The 22,587-nt window shown below is 47.3% G+C and overlaps 1 protein-coding gene across 5 annotated transcripts in view; it reads left to right on the top strand.

Annotated features, from left to right (window-relative positions):
- LOC119966976 (dynein heavy chain 8, axonemal-like) overlaps positions 1-22,587 on the top strand; it is a 1,648,910-nt gene that overhangs the window by 176,779 nt on the left and 1,449,544 nt on the right. For all 5 annotated transcript variants that reach the window (XM_038798944.1, XM_038798946.1, XM_038798947.1 and 2 more), the window contains one exon: positions 5,170-5,359. In XM_038798944.1, coding sequence (XP_038654872.1) covers positions 5,170-5,359 — 190 coding nt within the window. The remainder of the gene's footprint in view (positions 1-5,169; positions 5,360-22,587) is intronic.

Below are 22,587 nucleotides of genomic sequence, written 5' to 3' on the forward strand. Positions count from 1 at the left end.
CAGTAAGATTAAGAGGAACACTAAGCAGGAAGTGGTTGGTCAACGCAACGGGGCTGGTGTGCTGAAGTGCACTTGTTTCAATGCAAGGAGTATTTCAGGTAAAACAGATGAATTTAGAGCTTGGATTAGTACGTGGAATTATGATGTTGTTGCAATTACAGAAACTTGCTTGAAAGAGGGACAGGATTGGCAACTAAACATTCCAGGAATTAGATGTTTCAGACAGGATAGAGGGGGATGCAAAAGGGGTGGGGGAGTTGCACTATTGGTTAAGGAGAATATCACAGCTGTGCTGAGGGAGGACACCTTGGAGGGTTCAAGCAACAAGGCAATATGGGTGGCGCTGTCATAATGTTGGGGGTTTACTACAGATCTAACAGCCAGTGGGAGATAGAGGAGCAGATATGCAGACAGAAAGATGCATAAACAATAGGATTGTTGTGGGAGGTTTTAACTTTCCCTATATTGACTGGGACACACTTACTGCTAGAGGTATGGATGGAGCAGAATTTGTAAGGAGCATCCAGAAGGGTTTCTCAAAATATGACAATACGACAATAGCCCAACTCAGGAAGGGGCCATATGAGACTTGGGGATTGAGCCCGGCCAATTATCAAAGTTTCAGTAGGAGATCATTTTGGGAACAATGATCATAATTCTGTAAGTTTTAAGCTGCTTATGGAAAAGGTCAAGAGTGGTCCTCAGGTGAAGGTGTTAGACTGGGGGAAGGCTAAGTATAACAGCATTAGGCAGGATCTGGAGAGTGAAAATCAATTTCCGGCAAGTGGGAGGCTTTCAACTGTCAGTTGATTGGAATTCAGGAGCGGGATGTACCTGTGAGGATGAAAGATAAGGTTAGCAAGTATAGGGAACCCTGGATAACGAGAGATATTATGAACCTTGTCAAAAAGAAAAAGGAAGCATTCGTAAGGTCTAAAAGGCTTAGGACTGATGAAGCCCTTGAGGACTATATAGCAAGTAGGAAGGAACTTAAGGTAGGAGTTAGGAAAGCTAAAAGGGATCATGAAATGATGTTGGCAAACATGATTAAGGAAAATCCTAAGGCATTTTATACATATGTAAAGAGTAAGAGGGGAGCCAGAGAAAGGGGCTGCACTTCCTTGTGCCGTATCCCTCTACACCAATCCTATTCATTTCTTTGTCAAGATACCTTTTAGAACATAAATTAGGCCACACTTGGAATATAGTGTTAAATTCTGATCGCCACACGACCAAAAGGATGTGGAGGCTTTGAAGATGGTACAGAAGAGATTTACCAGGATGTTGCCTGGTATGGAGGGTATAAACTGTGAGGAGAGGTTGGATAAACTTGGTTTGTTCTCACTGGAACGATGGAGGATGAGGGGCGACTTGATAGAGGTCTACAAGATTGAGTGGCATGGACAGATTGGATAGTCAGATGCTCTTTCCTAGGGAAGCAGAGTCAAGTACTAGGGGACATAGGTTTAAAGAGAATGGAGAAAAGTTCAGAACAGATGTGTGAGGCAAGTTTTACAGAGAGGGTGGTAAATATATGGAACCCGCTGCCTGGGGAGGTGGTGGGAGCAGGTGCAATTGGGGCATTTAAGGGGCATCTAGACAAATAGATGAATAGGGTGGGATGGAAGGATACGGACTCCATAAGTGCATGCGGTTTTAGTTTAGGCAGGGACCACAGTCGGCGCAGGGTTAGAGGGCCATAGAAATTGTCAAAGTGTTGGTTGATATCTTCCAAAAGTCTGTACATTTCGAAAGAATCCTGGCAGACTTGTGGGCGGCAAATACAACTCCACTATTTAACAAAGGAGGAAGGGAGAAAATAGGATATTACAGACCGGTAGGCCTACCATTAGTAGTATGGAAAATACTAGAGTCTGTTATAAAGGGTGCAATAACAGGGCACTTAAACACCTCAATGAAATCAATAGACAAAGTCAACATGGAATTGTGAAAGGGAAATCATGTTTGAAAAACTTCCTGGAGTTGAACAACAAAATATCTATTCACGGTGAACCAGTGGATATGGTCGACTGGGTTCTCAATTCCTGAGACTAAGTGTAGATGCCAGGGCAGGATTCGTGGACATCCACGACAGGAAAACTGGCGCCACACCTGAACCGATTCAGCGACTGTTAAGGGGCTAGCACCATCACCAATTGGAACACAATTGATTCCAATGAGAAACGGTGCCGGACTTGCCGCATTAGTGATTGACACTCAGGAAGCTGAGAGGCTGCAGCCGCATTTACACATTTCACTCCCCACCCACACCATCCCAGCCAACAAGATTAGGTAGGGTGCTCTTTCCAAGGGCTGGTGCAGACTCGATGGGCCGAATGGCCTTCTGCACTGTAAATTCTATGATGAAGGTGGCATTGGTTGCGCTGGGCGTGCGCAATTGCATGGCTGACTTGCAGGCTGCGGCAATGTTGGTCCACCCCATCCACCCTGCAGGATAGCCCACCTCCTGGCCATTGTTAAATATTGTTTAACTGTTAATTAGGGTTAGAGCTCTTGCTTCATAGCTCCAGGGTCCCAAGTTCGATTCATGGCTTGGGTCACTGTCTGTGTGGAGTCTGCACGTTCTCCCTGTGTCTGCGTGGGTTTTCTCCGGGTGCTCCGGTTTAGACCATAAGACATAGGAGCAGAATTAGGCCACTCGGCCCATCGAATCTGCTCCGTCATTCAGTCATGGCTGATATTTTCTCATCCCCATTCTCCTGTCTTCTCCTCATAATGCCTGATCCCCTTATTAATCAAGAACCTATCTATTTCTGTCTTAAAGACACTCAGTGATTTGGCCTCCATAGCCTTCTGCAGCAAAGAGTTCCACAGATTTACCACCCTCTGGCTGAGGACATTCCTCCTCATCTCTGTTTTAAAGAATCGTCCCTTTTGTCTGAGATGGTGTCCTCTGGTTCTAGTTTCTCCGACAAGTGGAAACATCCTCTTCACGTTCACTCTATCCAGGCCTCGCAGTATGTAAGTTTCAATAAGATCCCCCTTCATCCTTCTAAACTCCAACGAGTACAGACCCAGAGTCCTCAACCGTTCCTCATGCGACAAGTTCGTTATTCCAGGGATCATTCTTGTAAACCTCCTCTGGACCCTTTCCAAAACCAGCACATCTTTCCTGAGATACGGTGCCCAAAACTGCTCACAATACTCCAAATGGGATCTGACCAGAGCCTTATACAGCCTTAGAAGTACCTCCCCGGTCTTGTACTCGAGCCCTCTTGACATGAATGCCAACATTCCATTTCCCTTCTTAACTGCCGACTGAACCTGCACGTTAACCTGAAGAGAATCGTGAACAAGGACTCCCAAGTCCCTTTGTGCATTTTCTAAGCATTTCCCCATTTAGAAAATAGTCTATGTCTAAATTCCTCCTTCAAAAGTGCATAACCACACACGTTTCCACATTGTATTTCATTTGCCACTCCATTGCCCATTCTCCTAGCTTGTCCAAATCCTTTCCTCCCGCATGTCCGAAACACACGCTGTTAGGTCATTTGGACATTCTGAATTCTACCTCTGTGTCCCCGAACAGGCACCGGATGTGACGACCAGGAGCTTTTCACAGTAACTTCATTGCAGTGTTAATGTAAGTCTAATTGTGACAATAAAGATTATTATTATTATTTAAATCTCCTGCTCGTCACCTTGAACTTGTGCCCCTCGTGACTGACACTTCAACTAGGGGGAAAAGCTGCTCCTTATCCACCCTGTCTAAACACCTCACAATGCAAATTGTATTCCCAGCAGAATACACAGAAAATACTGGATACTCTCAGCATGTCTAATAGCATCTGTGGAGGGAAAAGGGAGCTAACGGTTCGAGTCTGGATGACTCATCAGGGTCGTTAATCTTTGGAATTTTCTACCTCAGAGGTTTCTGGGATTCCAGTCATTGTGGATGTTTAAAGCAGATTTTGATAGATTTCTAACGTAAAGCTTTGTGGCAGGCATTATCAAACTCAGGGTGGGTTGCGGCCGGGTGGTCAGGAGGGTCACGGAGCCGTCCGTCGCGGCGCCCCCGATCGTGCAAATCCGCACGTAACAGCCGCAGCAGCCGGCTTTTAATAATGCCAGCTGCGAGCGGCCTTCAAAATGGCCAAGAACTGATTTTAAAAATTTGGCCGCAAGAGCATGCGTGCATGCACAAAACTATTTTTTTTATAGGGTCGCAGCCCTTTTTTTCAAGTTCGGGGGGGGCCAAAGGGACCATTGGGGCCAAAGAAACCCAAAACCATTTCCTCCACTTTTGTCAGCAACAAACAAGGTAAGAGAAAATGGTGGGTTGCGCAGGTCAGCCGGCGCAGGTATCGAAAATCGGTCGCCGTGGGTCGCTCAGGTCAGCCGGCGTGGATCGTGAAGGTCAGCCGGGTTGGGTCCCGAAGGTTGGCCGGTTGGTAAAAATTGGTCCCCGGAAAAAAAGTTTGAAAAACACTGGTTTATGGGGATAGTGGGCATTGAAATGTCCGATCAGACATGATTCTATTGGATGGCAGAGCAGACTTGATGCTAAATTGCCTGCTCCTGTTCCTATGTTCCTAAACAATACCGTTTTATGCTGTATTTGTTTTTACTCATTTAGTTGCTTAAAATCTTTTACCAACCTATTTATTTCTCTGAATGGGTGAGTTTGAAATCAGTAGTACTGATAATGCCTATGTTAAGGGCGGCATGGTGGCACAGTGGTTAGCACTGATGCCTCACAGAGCGAGGACCCCGGTTCAGTACCAGCCTTGAGTGACTGTTGAGTTTGCACTTTCTCCCTGTGTCTGCCTGGGTTTACTGCAGGGGGCTCCAGTTTCTTCCCATAGTCCAAAGATGTGCATGTTTATAATCCGCACAGGTATTACGGGGTGCGAATGATTAACTAACCCATTGACCTTGCAGAATACGAGGTCCTTCGATAAGGGAACAGGGGACTTCTACAATGTTTGTTTATGTACAAATGAGTTGGCCAGTAAGACCAGAGTAATATGAGTGAAATATTAGATGCTCCTGATTGAATGAATGTCAATTACGCACCAGGTAGATAATCATTAATTTTCTCCGTGTGGTGACACACAGAAACTGAGGAATGTGACCTCAGGTCAAGAATTGCACTTTTCAAACAATTTTTGACATTATGTCTTCATTAACTGGTCTGCCTATTTACAGGAAGCATACTTTTGTGTCTTGGACTGTACTGATGGAATACTTACTGGTGCAGCAACAATGCTAGAAAATATTTTCTTGCCAGCAATTTCTACAACTGGAAACTGGGGAGCACTTAATCAATATGTACTTGGGGAGAGAAAGAAGAAAGCTTTCAAGGACGTTGTTCGCAAATACATCACTTTCTTAATTGGTAAGTTGTTTAAAAGTTAAATTGGGCTGTGAATATACAGATAATGTGTCGTGGGTATTTAAAAACTAGACCATTGGCCATATATGGTACTTAATTAGCAAGATAGATATTATCTTGTGGTTGATCAATCAACACGATAAGACCGTAGAATGAAAAAAAAACAAAGGACCATGAAGATTGCATTTGATGTACATCACAGAAGCTGGCCATTCATCCCAATCAGTGCATATCAGAGTTTAAGCTCCACTTGAACCTCCTCCCATATTTTCTCATCTACCATCGTAAGCATCCATTCCTATCACCCTCATATGCTTGTCTATTTTCCTGGTTGAAAGCATCGATAGTATATTGGCGGCACAGTGGTGAGCACTGTTGTCTCAGCGCCAGAGACCCGGGTTCAATTCCGACCTTGGGTGACTGTGTGGAGTTTCCACTTTCTCCCCGTGCATGTGTGGGTTTCCTCCAGTTTCACACAGGTTTGGTGGAATGGCCATGCTAAATTGCCCCTTTGTGTCAAAATGTGGGACTACGGGGATAGGGCAGGGTGAGTGGACCGAGTTAGGGTACTCTTTCGAAATAGCCTCTTTCTGCACTGTAATAATAATCTTTCACAACACGTGTGGACTTGTGGCAGCAAACCGGAGCATCAGGAGGAAACTCACGCAAACACAAAGATAACGTGCAGACTCCGCACAGACAGTGACCCAAGCCGGGAATCAAACCTGGGACCCTGGCGCTGTGAAGAGCAACAATGCTAATCACTGTGCAACCGTGTCGCCCTATGGGATTCTACGATTCAATGCTTCAACCACTCCACGGGAATACGTGTTCGACATTCTTACCACGCTTTGGTTGAAGATGTTTCTTCTGAATATCCCACTGGGTTTTATGGCAATGATTTAAATCTGATTTTTTCTAACGAGGAAAAAATCATTCCGACCAGGATTTTCCAGCCATTCCCTCTAGTGGGATCTTCTGGTTCTGCCGACGGCCAACCTCGCTGCAGGTTCCCCAGCGACAGAAGGTACGAACTGCCGGAAACCCCATTGACAACGGCAGGGAATGAAATGAAATGAAAATCGCTTATTGTCACAAGTAGGCTTCAAATGAAGTTACTGTGACAAGCCCTTAGTCGCCACATTCCGGCGCCTTTTCGGGGAGGCTGGTACGGGAATTGAACGGTGCTGCTGGCCTGCCTTGGTCTGCTTTCAAAGCCAGCGATTTAGCCCAGTGTGCTAAACCAGCCCCAGGACCAGAAGATGCTGCTTCTGCCAATGGCCGACTGCCGCTATGGCCGCAGAACACACCATTGTCAGAGCAGAAAATCCCACTCTCTGTATTGGCTCTAAAAAAAGTCAAAAATTATGAAAGTTTGCTGAAGATTAGAGATCCATCCTGTCAATCTTTTCATACCAGGCCATTAAGACAAATGGAACCCCTTTCAATCCCTAATAGCTGAGACATTTATTATTCTTGAGAACAAAGCCAAATTGCAGATGATGGGTAAACATGGTTGAAACATGATAGGGGCTGGTTTAGCTCACTGAGCTAAATCGCTGGCTTTTAAAGCAGACCAGCAGGCCAGCAGCATGGTTCGATTCCCGTACCAGCCTCCCCGGGCAAGCGCTGGAGCAAGGTAGTTCCGGGGAGTATAAAGAAACTCCATGATAACTTGCTCTGCATCTAATCGTTACCTTACCACGTGTGCATTGATAATAATCCTGGTTTGGACAAGTCACCAGCAGTTCTGTGGATTCCTTGCTGGACATCGAACACCGAACACGACACCAATGTCTGCGTGGGTTTTCTTTGGGTGCTCCGGTTTCTTTGCACAAGTACCAAAAGACATGCTTGTTAGGTGAATTGGACATTCTGAATTCTCCCTCTATGTACCCAAAAAGGCGTTGGAGTGTGGCGACTAGGGGATTTTCACAGTAACTTCATTGCAGTGTTAATGTAAGCCTATTTGTGACACGAATAAAGATTATTATTATTAACACATGAATATACCTGCACTGCACTAGACATTGCCATTATGTCTGCCAGTGCCTTTTTGAGTGTATCTACAATTTAATGTGAGCTACAGATTCGTTAGACATGTTGATATGTACTGGGAACAGGGTTGGGACTACTCAAACTCATTCCACATTGAAAAAGTAAATCTGTAAATATCAGAATTGACTGGATTTAATCCTAAAATTGGGGTGGCATGGTGGCACAGTGGTTGGCACTGCTGCCTCACAGTGTCAGAGACCCAGGTTCAATTCCGACCTTGGGTCACTGCCTGTGTGGAGTTTGCATTTTCTCCCTGTGTCTGCGTGGGTTTCCTCCAGTGCTCCGGTTTCTTCCCACAGGGAAGTTTGCAGTTGTCTAAGATGTGTAGGTTAGGTGGATTGACCTTGATCAATTGCTCTTCAGTGTCTAGGGATGTGTGGGTTAGGTTGAGGGGTTTTTGGGATAGGGCAGGGAAATGCAGTTGGGTGGAATGCTCTTTCAGAGACTGGTGCAGAGTCAATGGGCTGAATGGCCTCCTTCTGCACTCTAGGGATTATATGTGCCTGCGTGGGTCTCACCCCCACATCTCAAAGATGTGCAGGGTAGGTGGATTGGCCGCGCTGAATTGTCCCTTAGAATTAAAAAAAAAATGAATTCTTTGTTCTTACATAGCAATGTGATTAATCATCAGCAGGTTGAAGAAGTAAACATAAATTAATTGTTCCCTTTTCTGTGTACCTTCCATTAGTAATGAAGTACGGTATATGCACATTGAATTTGAATACAGTAGTCAATTTCCAATTTTCTAACATGGTGTCATTTCCTCTGTCCTACGAATGCGCTCTTATTAAAGGGGTCTGAGGCCTGGCACTTGCCATTCAGAGAGATGACAGTATTAAGTTGGTTATCATAGATTATCATAGAATTTACAGTGCAGAAGGAGGCCATGCGGCCCATCGATTCTGCACCGGCTCTTGGAAATAGCACCCTACCCAAGGTCAACACCTCCACCCTATTCCCATAATCCAGTAATCCCACCCAACACTTAAGGCAATTTTGGACACTAAGATCAATTTATCATGGCCAATCCACCTAACCTGCACATCTTTGGACTGTGGGAGGAAACCGGAGCACCCGGAGGAAACCCACGCACACACGGGGAGGATGTGCAGACTCCGCACAGACAGTGACCCAAGCTGGAATCGAACCTGGGACCCTGGAGCTGTGAAGCAATTGTGCTATCCACAATGCTACCTTTTTAAAGGGGACCGAATATGACTGCACCGATAACAGGTTGGTTGCTTGAATAATAGCTGTCAGATCCTACAAACCCTGAGATGCAGCATCATGCATGTAGGTTAGCTAGGTCTGAGCGCTTGGAAGAGAGGATTGGATTGGATTGGATTGTTTATTGTCACATGTGCCGAGGTACAGTGAAAAGTATTTTTCTGCGAGCAGCTCAACAGATCATTAAGTACATGAAAAGAAAAGGAAATAAAAGAAAATACATAATAGGGCAACACAAGGTACACATTGTAACTACATATGCACCGGCATCGGTTGAAGCATACAGGGGTGTTGTGTTAATGAGGTCAGTCCATAAGAGGGTCGTTTAGGAGTCTGGTAACAGCGGGGAAGAAGCTGTTTTTGAGTCTGTTCGGGCGTGTTCTCGGACCTCTGTAACTTCTGCCCGATGAAAGAAGTTGGAAGAGTGAATAAGCCAGGTGGGAGGGGTCTTTGATTATGCTGCCTACTTTCCCCAGGCAGCGGGAGGTGTAGATGGTGTCAATGGATGGGAGGCAGGCTCGTGTGATGGACTGGGCTGTGTTCACGACTCTCTGAAGTTTCTTGCGGTCCTGGGCCGAGCAGTTGCCATACCAGACTGTGATGCAGCCAGATAGGATGCATTCTATGGTGCATCTGTAAAGGTTGGTAAGAGTTAATGTGGACATGACAAATTTCCTTAGTTTCCTTAGAAAATATAGATGCTCTTGTGCTTTCTTGGTGGTAGCGTCGACATGGGTGGACCAGGACAGAGTTTTGGTGATGGAATTTGAAACTGCTAACCATCCACCTCGGCCAGGTTGATGCTGACAGGGGTGTGTACAGTACTTTGCTTCCTGAAGTCAACAACCAGCTCTTTAGTTTTATTGCATTGAAGGTGTTGCACGTTTTACTTGAGTGTATTACGCGTTTATTGGAGTGTATTAACACACCTCCGTTTAAAGGCCGTGTGCTTAACACTACTACAGCTCTGTGTATGTAATTCTGCTCGGAGTCGCCAGGTGCCGTATTTAGACACCTCACAAGTATATCAAGGTCAGGTTCAAAGTAATAAACTGTACACCGATTAGTAAGTTCAAACGATTGATATTTATTATAACCAATATAATAAATACGCATGCATACGCTAAAGACTAATACTTATTTCTACTATTAAACGACTAAATACTTATCTAAGTAGGAACCAGCAAGGTCAGGGGACAAGGCCTTTGTTCCTTTCTGGACTGCACCTTCTGTTCACTAATAGTCGGCAAGAGTATAAGCAATGCCTGGGTCACGTAGTGAGCGTTGTTTTGGCACTTACTGAACGATGGCTGGTGCTCAACGGCTGGTGATGGAACTGGAGTCAGGATGCGATGTATCAGCAAAGCGATGAAGACAGCAGAGAGTCGGAGCCAAACAACAGAGCCGGAGCAAAAACAGAACGGACCATGTGCGGGGTCTACTTTTATAGGTCCCCCCCCAAAGTCCGTGCCTCTTCGGGGCGGTCTCTACCTGCTGTATATCGATTGGGTCTTCTCCCAATCGATATTTTCCAAACCCCCAAATCTGAGGGTCTCTTCTCGATGGGTGGGGCGGTCTCTAGGGTTCTTTGTGATGGATACTTCTGGTGCCGTTTCGTCTGGGCGTCCACTCAAAGTATCCATTCAAACCCAAATGTTTCTATTGTGTGGGCCCAGATCTGGATCACCTCATTACTATGCAAATCGTTGTTGCCATTTACACCTTAAGCTGAGATCCTGCACCTGGCCATAAACTGGTTTTTGTATGTGCAGAATGCTAATTAGCCTTCTGCAAACTGCTTGTCCTTACTAAGACTGTTTTCTCCCTGCAGCCTTAGCAGTTCTCCATTTTGGTAGCCCAGTGTCCATCTTAGGTGGCTACATTCCCTCCTTGTGATCCTCACAATAAAATTGTGAAGGATCACCTATGCACGTTGCTTCGAGTGTTTCTGGGTGCCCTCTTTGGGTTCCCTGACCTCAGCAAGTTCCTGGCGTCTACTCTGTCCTTGACTATGGGAAGAAAAATTTTATCTGACATTTCTACTTGGCGCTATGTCAAAGGGGACATGCATTACCAAAACCGGGAACCTCTACCTATCACAACTATTATCCTTATCCTTACTTTAAACATTTTATTACAGTCTAAAAACCTTATCCATTCACACCACATTACATATCGCTTCCTGACTCGGCAGTCGAGTCCAGGACAATATAATACATGAGTATCCTTTATTAACATAGTGCTTTATTCATCAAGGGGCAAGGGGGATTGATGAAACCGAAAAATAGGGGATCGAACTCCATAAACGGTTGAGGGGCAGGAACGGGAGGCTCTCCTTTTCCACTTCCTCAACCTGAGGGTCTGTACAATTATGCAGAGGATTGCAATCACTAGCGGTGATTCAATCACGTATGACATGGAGTACCATGTCATAAATTTTGTGCACCAGGTCTGAACTTCACTGATCAGAGCTGAGCACGGGGGAGTTGGTGTGAGGGAAACATTGACGGCGGGGGTTGTGGGGAAAACGTGCCTTGCTTCCACACATAGAAATACAACATTTAACAGTAATAGGTAGGCTTCCATCATGGTCTTCTCTTCGTTCTCTTTCTCTTCCTCCTGTATGGCCGATCCTTGCTGTGAGCCCTCTTTCGTCCTTCGAAAGCTATGGGATCAAGCACAGTATCTGTCAATACACAGTTTAATATCCGTACTTGTTAGTGTATCTGTCCTCCAATTCCAATTGACCCATTAAAATGACTGGCCAAGTCACACCCTGTGACTCCCCTCATTTTTTTTTTCAAAAGCGAATTTTAGGAACAGAATACACCTAACAACTTTCCTCCTGCGAGCCGTCTCGCAGGCTTTGCTAATTTACCATCCGAATGTTCCTGGATGTAAATAGCATGTGGGATGGCGGCCTAAGGGCTACCTAACGAAAAATGAAAACAAATTTGAAACAAAAGGTCGAATGGGTTGCGTATGGGCCGCTACGGGTAAGATTTGAATGGGATCCCGGGTAAGGCGTGCTGTGCCGTACCCGAGCTTGGCTGACCAAAGTGGGTTCTCAGACAGGGCGGGTCCTCAGTGCCGTTTGTCCACTGCCTGAGTAACCTGGAATAAACGGGCAAGAATGTGTTTACCGTGGGTTTGCAGCCTCTATTCACCGAATAGAGGGGCACCTAAAACAAGGGAGGAGCCAAGATGCTCCAACATCTGAAAACAGTGAACTGGAGTTCTCAAAGATTTCAGCAGAGAAACTTAGTGTGCGTGTAAGGCGGTCACAAGCCTTACAGCTGAAAAGATCTCCAATCAAACCATTGGGTTGGGAACCGAAGTTCTCAAAGGGAGCGGCGGACAAGCTAAAGTGCGTGCGAGGTGGTCACAATCTTTTCATCTGAAAAGAACGTGTTCAACCTCCAACTGAACCAATAACATTAAAACAAACAAACATAAACTCACAAACAAAACATACGTGCAGGTTCCATCAGAAAGGATATCGCTTCCCTCAAGCGGTTCCTATTTTACATCATCTGGACACCTCACTTTTTCTCTGCCTCTGTGAACAGGGTCACAAAGGGGTTGCCGTATCGGGATTCAGACACCATGTCGTCCTGCTCTCCCAGATCCCACACCCTTGTGTGTATCAGGCATGCAATTTTGTAATTGTGTGACCGGGGGTCACTTTCGTCATTACGGACAAGTCTGTACGAATTGTCCCTGTGCCAAAGTGTTGGGTCCAAACTTGAATGGGCATTGTCGGGGTAGTCGGGGTCGGGTGGTGGGTCTGGATATTTGATATAGGTGACTTCCATGGGGTCACTGGAGTCGGGGTCATAGTCGCTGCAGTGTGGGCTGTAGGGTTGTGTGCTATGGCTGTCCTCAAAGTCAGTGTCTGTATCGCTGTCTCTGCTGCGGCAGCTTGTGGGCGTTTTGGGGCGTCGTCTGGTGTGGTCCGTGGGAGGAGTCGTGGGCGAGTCCGATGAAGAACTGGTCTGTGAGGGGGATGGTGGAAACGTGTCTCTAGTGGGCGGGGCGAGGTGTTCTGCTGCGTCTAGCAGGACATGGTGTGCATGGTTAGACTGTGTTCCATATGCCTTTAGCTGGTTAATATGGAACCACGCGGTCTTTCCATTGGGGTATTTGATCCTGTAAACTGAGGGGCTAATTTTGTCCGAAATTGAATACGGGCCGGAATATTTTGGTGCCAAAAAACTGCTGGGGTTATATACAGATAGCATTACCTGTTGCCCAACCTGAAATTCTGTGGGGTGTACGTTCTTGTTAAAGCAGGCTGTGCGTAGTCTGCGCCGTTTCCCTAGCTGAACTGCGGCTGCGATCTGTGCAGACCTCACAGTCTCAACTAGGTCTTTAACAGCTTTCTCATGGGTGAGGGCCGTCACTTCGGGGCTAGTCATGTCCAGTCCTAAAAGGAATTCTGTACCTTTCATAGGGCGTCCGGTCATGAGTGTGTGTGGGGTGAAACCTGTAGATGTGGAAACCGTATTTCGGATGAACATGAGTGCAAATGGGAGTACTGAATCCCATGTAGAATTGTTCTCTTGAACCATTTTCCTAAGGGTCGATTTTAGTGTCTGATTCGTGCGCTCTACAATCCGGCTGGACTGTGGGTGATACATAGAACATAGAACATACGCAATATGAAAATTTTGTTTGATGCCGAATATGGTCAGGACGTTCTTCATGACACGTCCTGTGAAGTGAGATCCCTGGTCCGAATCAATACTTCTAGGTAAACCCCATCTCGTGAAGATGTGGTGGGTCAGGATCTTTGCAGCTGTCTTAGCTGTATTCGTTCTTGAGGGGAATGCCTCTACCCATTTGGTAAAGGTATCAATTACTACCAGCACGTATTTATAGCCATTCCTACAAGGGGGCAATGGTCCTATAAAGTCGATCTGGAGGTTTGTCCAGGGGCCATTAACTGGTCGAGTATGCCGAAGCTGTGCCTTTCTGGAATACCTCTCCGGGTTATTCTGGGCGCAAATAAGGCAATTCTCAATGTAATGGGTTACATCGGTCCTTAGGTTAGGCCACCAACAGAGCTGCCTGAGGTGCCTCGTGGTCGTGTCGATTCCTTGATGTCCGTGTCCGTCATGGAACAAGGCAATCATTTGGTTTCTGTCCTGCTGCGGGACCACATAAAGCTGGTCCTTGATGATCACACCCTCATGTGTGGTCAGAGCGTGTCTAAACTTATCATACTGAGGCACAAAGTTGCCTTTAAAAATCTCCCTGAGATCCTCATCCTGTTCCTGTGCTTCTGTTAAATCCTTAATGTCAGTCTGTGAGACTTGAACTGCGCTCACAGGGGCGCTAGCTGGTGCGCTAGCTGGGGGTGTCCACAAGTGTCCTCGCCTGGAACCTGCCTTAGCCAGTGCGTCGGCTTTTACTTTCCATGGGGGGGATGACCTATGGTGGCTTCTAACTTTTATAATGCCGAAAGTCCTATCCTTTGCTTTGTCTAGGATGTGGCAGAGTAAAGGGGCTGATGGAAGGGGTTTCCCGTCTGCGGAGACAAAACCTCGTGTCCTCCACAGGGTAGAAAATCTGTTAGGCTGTTGCAGACATATAGACTGTCCGAATATATGTCCGCCGGGCTGGGGAAAGAATCGGGGTGGTCCACTATGTACGCTATGGCCGCGAGCTCTGCTGCCTGCGCGCCTAAGTGACCTGGTAATTTTAAAGCTATTTCTTCGAGTGCGCGACCCTGCGCGTCCTCGACATAGATGCCGCATCCAGTGATACGCTCACCATCTAAAACCGTGGATGAACCGTCCACGTATATCCTTAGTGGGCCACACGTGTCTGTGTGTTGGGGGCTTTGTCTTGGGTTCCCTATCTTCCTGGGGGGTGTCTTCGCTATGAAGGGTCCTGTGTTGTGTAGGGGTGCTACAATTTCACATTCATGGGGCTGTCCTGGATATTGGAGGTTGTCGGCTAAAAATGTGTGTGTCCGGGTCCGTTTCACCGTAATGTCGCGTCCTTGTAAAAGTAGTGTCCACCTAGCTGCCCTAATCTGGCTAACTGAACCGTCCTTCAGTCGACCGTCTAGGAGTAACTGTGTGGGGGTGTGCTCGGTCAAAATGGTGATGGTGTTGAGTCCGGTGATGCAGGAGAAGTATTGCACTGCCCAGAAAACTGCAAGGAGGTGCCTCTCGCAGGCTGAAAATCCTTGTTCCACTGGGTCTAAAAGTCGGGAGGCATAAGCCACTGGTCTTAGCTGCTCGTGCCGTTCCTGAAGCAACACGGCCGAGAGGGTCAGATCTGTGCTCGCTACCTCTATTGCATAGGGGGAAAGTTGGTCTGGGACTTGCAGCGCGGGTGCTGCGCTAAGGGCTTTCTTTAACTCCTCTACAGCCTCTGTATGCTGCGGAAGCCATTCCCAGGGGGCTCCTTTCTTAAGGAGGTCTGAGAGTGGGGCTGCCTTTGTCGCGAATCCGTCAATGTGGTTCCGACAATAACCAACCAGTCCTAAGAACGACCGGAGGGCTGAAACATTCTGGGGAAGGGACAATTTGACAATCGAATCAATTCTTTTGAATTCGATCTCGCGTTTGCCGTGTGTGATGACTGTACCCAAATACATCACTTTATTTTCCAAAATCTGGGCCTTTCTTGGGTTAACTTTACATCCAATCTCGGTTAAAAGTTCCAGGAGCTCGGCCAGAAGCGTAATGTGCTCTGCCTTTGTGTCTGTCTGCAGTAGTAGGTCGTCCACATACTGTGCCAGACATTCGCGGCGGGAAAATTTTTCTAAACCATTCGCCAGCTGTCGGTGGAAAATGGAGGGGAATTGTGGAATCCTTGTGGAAGGCATGTCCACGTATACTGTTGTGCTTTGAAAGTGAAGGCAAATTTGTACTGGCACGCCTTTGCCAATGGGATTGACCAGAAGCCGTTGCTAATGTCCAATACCGTGAAATATTTGGAGTTGAGTCCCTGTTTGAGCATGGTCTCGGGACTTGTTGCTACCGTGGGGGCTACTGCTGGGGTTACTTTGTTGAGCTCCCGATAATCAATGGTCAGACGCCATGATCCGTCGGGCTTTCTCACTGGCCAAATAGGGGTATTATTGGTTGAGGCTACTGTTCTAAGTACCCCTTGCTCCAATAAGCTACCTATTACCTTCTCTCTTTCTCCCTCTGCTTCTAGGGGAAATCTGTATTGTTTCTGTGGTCGGGGGTCAGGTCCGTAACGTGAATTTGTCCAGTCATTCTGCCGCAGTCGTGCCGGTGACTGGCAAATGCTGTCCTGTGTTTGTGTAATACTGCCTTTACTTGTCTGTCCGTGTTTAGTGCAGTCAGGTCAAATGAATAGTCGCCTACTGCGCTAATCCGATTAGCGTACTCTCCTACTGTGAGAGTAGCGGGTGCTCTGTCTGATCTCGCCATTCGCCAGACACACTGGTTAACTGGGTCGAACGACAGGCTATGGGCATTCATAAAATCTATCCCCAGTATGTGTTCTGCTGTCCGGGGAAGATTTACTAGAACGACGGTGTGTTTGGTGGAAATGTTCCCTAGCTGGATTGCTACGGGTGCTGTAATGTGTCCCTGCTGCGAGTGTCCTGTGAAACCGCTGAGTGTGATGGTGGAGGTGGTCGGCCACGTGTCTGCCTGTGCCGTGGTGGTGGAATTAATCGTGGTGCGGGACCCTCCTGTGTCCCAAAGTAACTCTATGGGCTCCCCTCTAACCTTAGCTGTGACTACCGGTCTTCCGGATTGATCCCAAAGAGTGTCACAGACCCAAGTGGGGGAGCCCGAACACCGTCAGTCCGTCCCGTCCACATTGGTCTGTCCTGACTGTATCCCTATGCTATGGATCGGCTTTGCTTTGTTTCTATTCAGAGTGCCTGTCTGCTGACCTCTCTGTGATCTCTGGGGTGCATTGCATTCCTTAGCCCAATGTCCTAACTGGCCACAGTTGTAGCATTCCTGCGACTTCTGTGGAGGGCTGTTCTTTCCTTCATTTACCCATGCGGGGTTTTGGTGCGCTCTCACTGCCTGAATGTCCGCTGCAGCCTGAGCTTCTTCTGGGGATTTCACTTTGCCTCTGCCCTGAACTGATTGCTCCCAAGCGCGGGACAATCTTTTCAGGACCCATTTCTCATTGTGGGCCTCTTCTGAGGGGTCACAACTGTTGCAAGCACTCTGTCCTGTATCTGTGGCATGGGAAATTATGGTGCGCATCCATTTAACCATGTTTTCACGGTTCAAATGGGCTCTATTTAAATCGCCGAAAACTACGTTAAAATGGATCCACAGCCTTCCTGCAAATGCTGTGGGGTGCTCGGTTTTCTTTTGTCGGCACTTGTTAAGTCCTTCGACTGGGTCACCTCGATTATACCCTATGGCATCTAAAATGGAGGTGTGTATTTCCTCTAGGGTGCCTCCGCCAACGTTCTGTGGGTCGGGGAGGGCTGCTACAACGGATTGGTCTAAGCTCAGAACCGTGAGCTTAACCTGCTCTCTCTCGTCCAGGCCGTACATGGTTGCCTGTTGCTTCACTTTCGCGAAAAATTGGTGGGGGTCTGCGATGGGGAGAAACGGAGTGATCTTCTCACACGCGTCCCTGAGTTGGGTTACAGTTAAGGGGGTGGTGTAGGTGATATCGGGTGCGCCTTCTGTGGTCGCTTTCCTTTGGGTGGTGATTGGATTCATTGGTGCGGTAACTATCTGATCTGTGGGGGGTTGGGGTGCTTGTCTTTTCTGCTGCGCTGCTGGCACACATGTTCCCTGAACATAACGCTGCGCTGTCTCGCTTAATTCCTGCCAGTCTGGGGCGTTCTCCTCATCTAGCTTTGTTCCAAAGGTACTTTGAAACCCATTTTGCACTGAAAGCAGCGATTGCAGCTCCGCAATCTGCTTCCTGCATTTTGCATGGTCTACTGTACTTTGTCTTTGTTCTGTGGTGGCAGCATGGAGTGCTCTTAAAGCTGCCTTTAGGTCAGAGCGTTGCCTCTGCAAAGCCTCTACCTGCTTCTCTGATTCTTCTCTTATCAGGACGGCACATTGCACGTCCTGATAGGCCTTTTCGTACTGGGTCTGGGAACTGCTGAGATGGGCTAGACAAGACTGATGTGCCCTCTTGGCATCATCCACCTCTCTACCTTTCTCTGCCAGCTTCCCTCTAAGTTCCATATTCTCTTTCTCGATGTCCCTGACATCCACTTTGCTCATCCGATTTCTCTCTTCTAATTCTGCCCGGAGCGTCTGAACGACCTCCTCTGTGCCTCGCAATTGTGCCAAACAGGACACGATTGCCATCGGCTTGCGTGCTTTACTAAGGTTTTTCTTATGAATTTGAGAGAGGTTCTCCCACCAAGTATGTCCTATACTTCCGGGACCTGTCTCCTCATTCATACAGAATTCTTTCCAAAGGGGCCATCCCTTTCCTTGCAGATACTTGCGGAGTTCCAGCTCCCACACGGGACACTGACCTATTCGGCTACTGCTGGTCGCTGCGACCACAAACCGTTCTGGGTTCATGAGGCGTTCCATTGCCTGCATGGCCATTATCTCTGACTCACTTTAATTTGGAACATGGGGTGTTGAGGTTATGTCTCACGAAACGGGTAAGGCTTACGCTATGTTCCGTTCACAAAACTCCCGAAAGTTTGTCGCAACAAAAATGCTTTCAGGTTTTCCTTACAACCCTGTTAGTACGCATGCACAAAACACACTTCCGAATTACGTTTATTCGTTTGAACACCTTGATTACTTGTGATTTCTTTTCTTTTTCTTTACTCAGATTTCTAATTCAAATTTCAGGGTCCTCGACGGAGTGGGGGTGCCACTTGTAACCGCGTCCCGTCAGGATGTCGCCACTAAATGTTGCACGTTTTACTTGAGTGTATTACGCGTTTATTGGAGTGTATTAACACGCCTCCGTTTAAAGGCCGTGTGCTTAACACTACTACAGCTCTGTGTATGTAATTCTGCTCGGAGTCGCCAGGTGCCGTATTTAGACACCTCACAAGTATATCAAGGTCAGGTTCAAAGTAATAAAACTGTACACCGATTAGTAAGTTCAAACGATTGATATTTATTATAACCAATATAATAAATACGCATGCATACGCTAAAGACTAATACTTATTTCTACTATTAAACGACTAAATACTTATCTAAGTAGGAACCAGCAAGGTCAGGGGACAAGGCCTTTGTTCCTTTCTGGACTGCACCTTCTGTTCACTAATAGTCGGCAAGAGTATAAGCAATGCCTGGGTCACGTAGCGAGCGTTGTTTTGGCACTTACTGAACGATGGCTGGTGCTCAACGGCTGGTGATGGAACTGGAGTCAGGATGCGATGTATCAGCAAAGCGATGAAGACAGCAGAGAGTCGGAGCCAAACAACAGAGCCGGAGCAAAAACAGAACGGACCATGTGCGGGGTCTACTTTTATAGGTCCCCCCCCAAAGTCCGTGCCTCTTCGGGGCGGTCTCTACCTGCTGTATATCGATTGGGTCTTCTCCCAATCGATATTTTCCAAACCCCCAAATCTGAGGGTCTCTTCTCGATGGGTGGGGCGGTCTCTAGGGTTCTTTGTGATGGATACTTCTGGTGCCGTTTCGTCTGGGCGTCCACTCAAAGTATCCATTCAAACCCAAATGTTTCTATTGTGTGGGCCCAGATCTGGATCACCTCATTACTATGCAAATCGTTGTTGCCATTTACACCTTAAGCTGAGATCCTGCACCTGGCCATAAACTGGTTTTTGTACGTGCAGAATGCTAATTAGCCTTCTGCAAACTGCTTGTCCTTACTAAGACTGTTTTCTCCCTGCAGCCTTAGCAGTTCTCCATTTTGGTAGCCCAGTGTCCATCTTAGGTGGCTACAAGGGAGAGATTGTTGTCGCTGCATCACTCCACTAAGTTCTCTATCTCCCTCCTGTATTCTGACTTGTCGTTATTAAAGATCCGTCCCAATATGGTTGTAACGTCAGCAAACATGGAGATGGAGTTGGAACCAAATTTTTCCCTCGCAGATGTGTGCGTACAGGGAGTAGAGTAGGGGGCTAAGTACGCAGCCTTGTGGGGCCCCGGTATCGAGGACTATTGTGGAGGAGGTGTTGTTGTTTATTCTTACTGATTGTGGTCTATGGGTGTGAAAGTCGAGGATCCAGTTGCAGAATGTTGAGCCGAGTCTTAGTTTTGGAGCTTTGATATGAGCTTGGCTGGGATTATGGTGTTGAAGGTTGAGCTGTACTCAATAAATAGGAGCCTGATGTAAGAGTCCTTGTTGTCGAGAGGAACAAGAGACTGACCTGCACCAACTGAAATTACTTGACTAGGTTCCATTTATATCCAGATCTATGAGAAACCTCTTAATCATAGATTTGAAAAATTCAATTGACCTAGCCGAAGTAATTCTTTTCAGAGGGAGAGTTGGAGATTTCATGATTGTTCCCATGAGGAAGTATTTCTTGGCATCACTGAGCTGTTTAGCTCTACTTTTTTGGTCATAAATGTTTTGCCTGTTGGCCAACCTGCCATCTATTCCAAGCTGGTGCAATCCATAACTGGGTCTTCAAGGCCCAGAACTGCTCAAAGTCAACAAACAAGGTTTGATAGAGTTTTAAGAGAATTATAGGAAATTATGATGGTGAGGACAGGTGGATTTGAGATAAAAGAACAACCATGATCTTCTTCAATGGCAGAGAAGACTGAAGGAATGAAGTAGCTCCAATTTCTTACCTTCCTTTTGCAGTTGCCTGCATTGGTCCCAACTGAGGCAGAATCATAGAATAATGGAAGTGTTACATCACAGAAGGAGGCTATTCAGCCTATTGTGTTTTTGCTGGCTCTCGGCAAGAGAAACTCACATAATTCTTTGTCTTTTCTCCATGTCGGATTGTATTTGTTTATTGTCATGTGCGCCAAGGTACAGTGAAAAGTATTTTTCTGCGAGCAGCTCAAACAGATCATTTAGTGCATAAAACGAAAATACATAATAAGGTAACACAAGGTACACAATGTAAATACATAGACACCGGCATTGGATGAAGCATACAGGTGCGTAGTATTAATCAGGTCAGTCCATAAGAGGATCATTTAGGAGTCTGGTAACAGCGGGGAAGAAGCTGTTTTTGAATTTATTCATGTGTCTTCTCCGACCTTTGTATCTCCTGCCCGATGGAAGAAGTTGGAAGAGTGAGTAAGCCGGGTGGGAGGGGTGTTTGATTCTGTTGACCACTTTCCCCAGGCAGCGGGAGGTGTAGATGGAGTCAGTGGATGGGAGTCAGGTCCGTGTGATGGACTGGGCTGTGTTCACGACTCTGAAGATTCTTGCAGTCTTGGGCCGAGCAGTTGCCATACCAGGCTGTGATGCAGCCAGATAGGATGCATCTGTAAAAGTTGGTAATTGCCTTATTAAGTTTGGACATGCCAAATTTCCTTAGTTTCCTGAGGAAGTATAGGCGCTGTTGTGCTTTCTTCATTGTAGTGTCAACGTGGGGGGACCAGGACAGATTTTTGGTGATAGTCCTGCAAATATTTCCTTTTCAATTAATGTTTGAATACCATTTTGAATGCCATGTTTGAATCTGTCTCCACACAACCTGAGGCAAGGCATTCCAAATCTTAATCACCCACTGTGTAAGAAAATGTTTCCTCATAAGACAATCACAGTACATATGTACTTCTGGTTCCCAACCCTTCTATCAATGGAAACAGCTTATCGCAATCTATTCTAGCCAGACCACGCATGATTTTGAATATGTTTATCAAACATATAAAAGGTGAAATTCTCTGCTTCCTGGGACTGGAGTGGAGTTCCCGATGCAGCGGAGAATCCCATGCCAGGCAAAAAACAGCAGGCTGGATTCTACGTTTCTAAGACTAAGTGCTGACACTGGCATGGGAACAGCTGCACTGATTCAACAATGCTAAATGGGCTAGCACCATCTACATGTGGAACGCAACCGGTTCCATGCAAAACAGCGCCAGATTCGCTGGGTCCGTGATTGGTTCATATGAGACTCACACGCCACAGCTGCACTTAAACGATCCATCCCCCCACACACACCGTCCCAGTCAACAAGGTGGCTGGAAAGAGAGCTGCGTCTCGGTTCAGGGATGCTGACCTGGAGACTCTTCTGGACGCCGTGGAGGAGAGAAGGATGAACCTGTAACCCGGCCTGGGAGGAAGACCGCCAAACGCCATCATTCACCGTGGCTGGTTAGACCCAACTCACCCTTCACTCTCGTCGTTCCTCAACTCCCTCACCCCCCCAATCCGCACCCCCCCCGAAGCCCATACCCCCTGACCCACTTCATCTTTACCCCCTCAGCCGCACCCCCACCCCCCCAACCCTCCTCCGCACGTCCCCTGGCCCACTCTCTAACCATACATATCGTCTTGTGTCTTACAGGACCTGCCGGAGAAGGTGCCGGCCTATCCGGAGCCACCCGGCCCCAGCCAATGAGAGAGCTAGTGTCCCCTAGATGACCAAGCACTGACTGGGAGAGCAGCCCATGCACCAACCCTCTACCCAAGACTCAGGACATCTCGGAGCTCGGATTGGTGGAGGACACGAACTTTCCATCACTGCCGTCTCCAACACCCTCCAGCATCCCAGTGACTATCACCTCAGTTCGGCACATTAGTGAAGAGGCTTCTGGGACACTATCTGGTGCGCAGCACACATCGTATCTGGTACAGCAGGTGGAGGCAGGAGCAACCGAGGAGCCGGACAGTTGGAAGTCAGGACGGACCCAGGAACCAGCTGCCGTCCAGATGGGTCCCGGGCTCCTGGAACATCCAGTCCCAACCACAGTGCAAGTGCCGTCAGAGACCCAGGGTCTTCAGTAGGGGATGACGACGTGCATTCAGCACCTGCAGGTGGAGGAGTCCAACTTCTTGCAGGAGCAAGGTGAGGTGCCGGTCATGCGTGCCACCCAGGCCGACACCGCATGGGTGCG

Source organism: Scyliorhinus canicula, chromosome 6, assembly GCF_902713615.1.
Source record: "Scyliorhinus canicula chromosome 6, sScyCan1.1, whole genome shotgun sequence".
In the NCBI taxonomy this organism is placed as follows: Eukaryota; Metazoa; Chordata; class Chondrichthyes; order Carcharhiniformes; family Scyliorhinidae; genus Scyliorhinus; species Scyliorhinus canicula.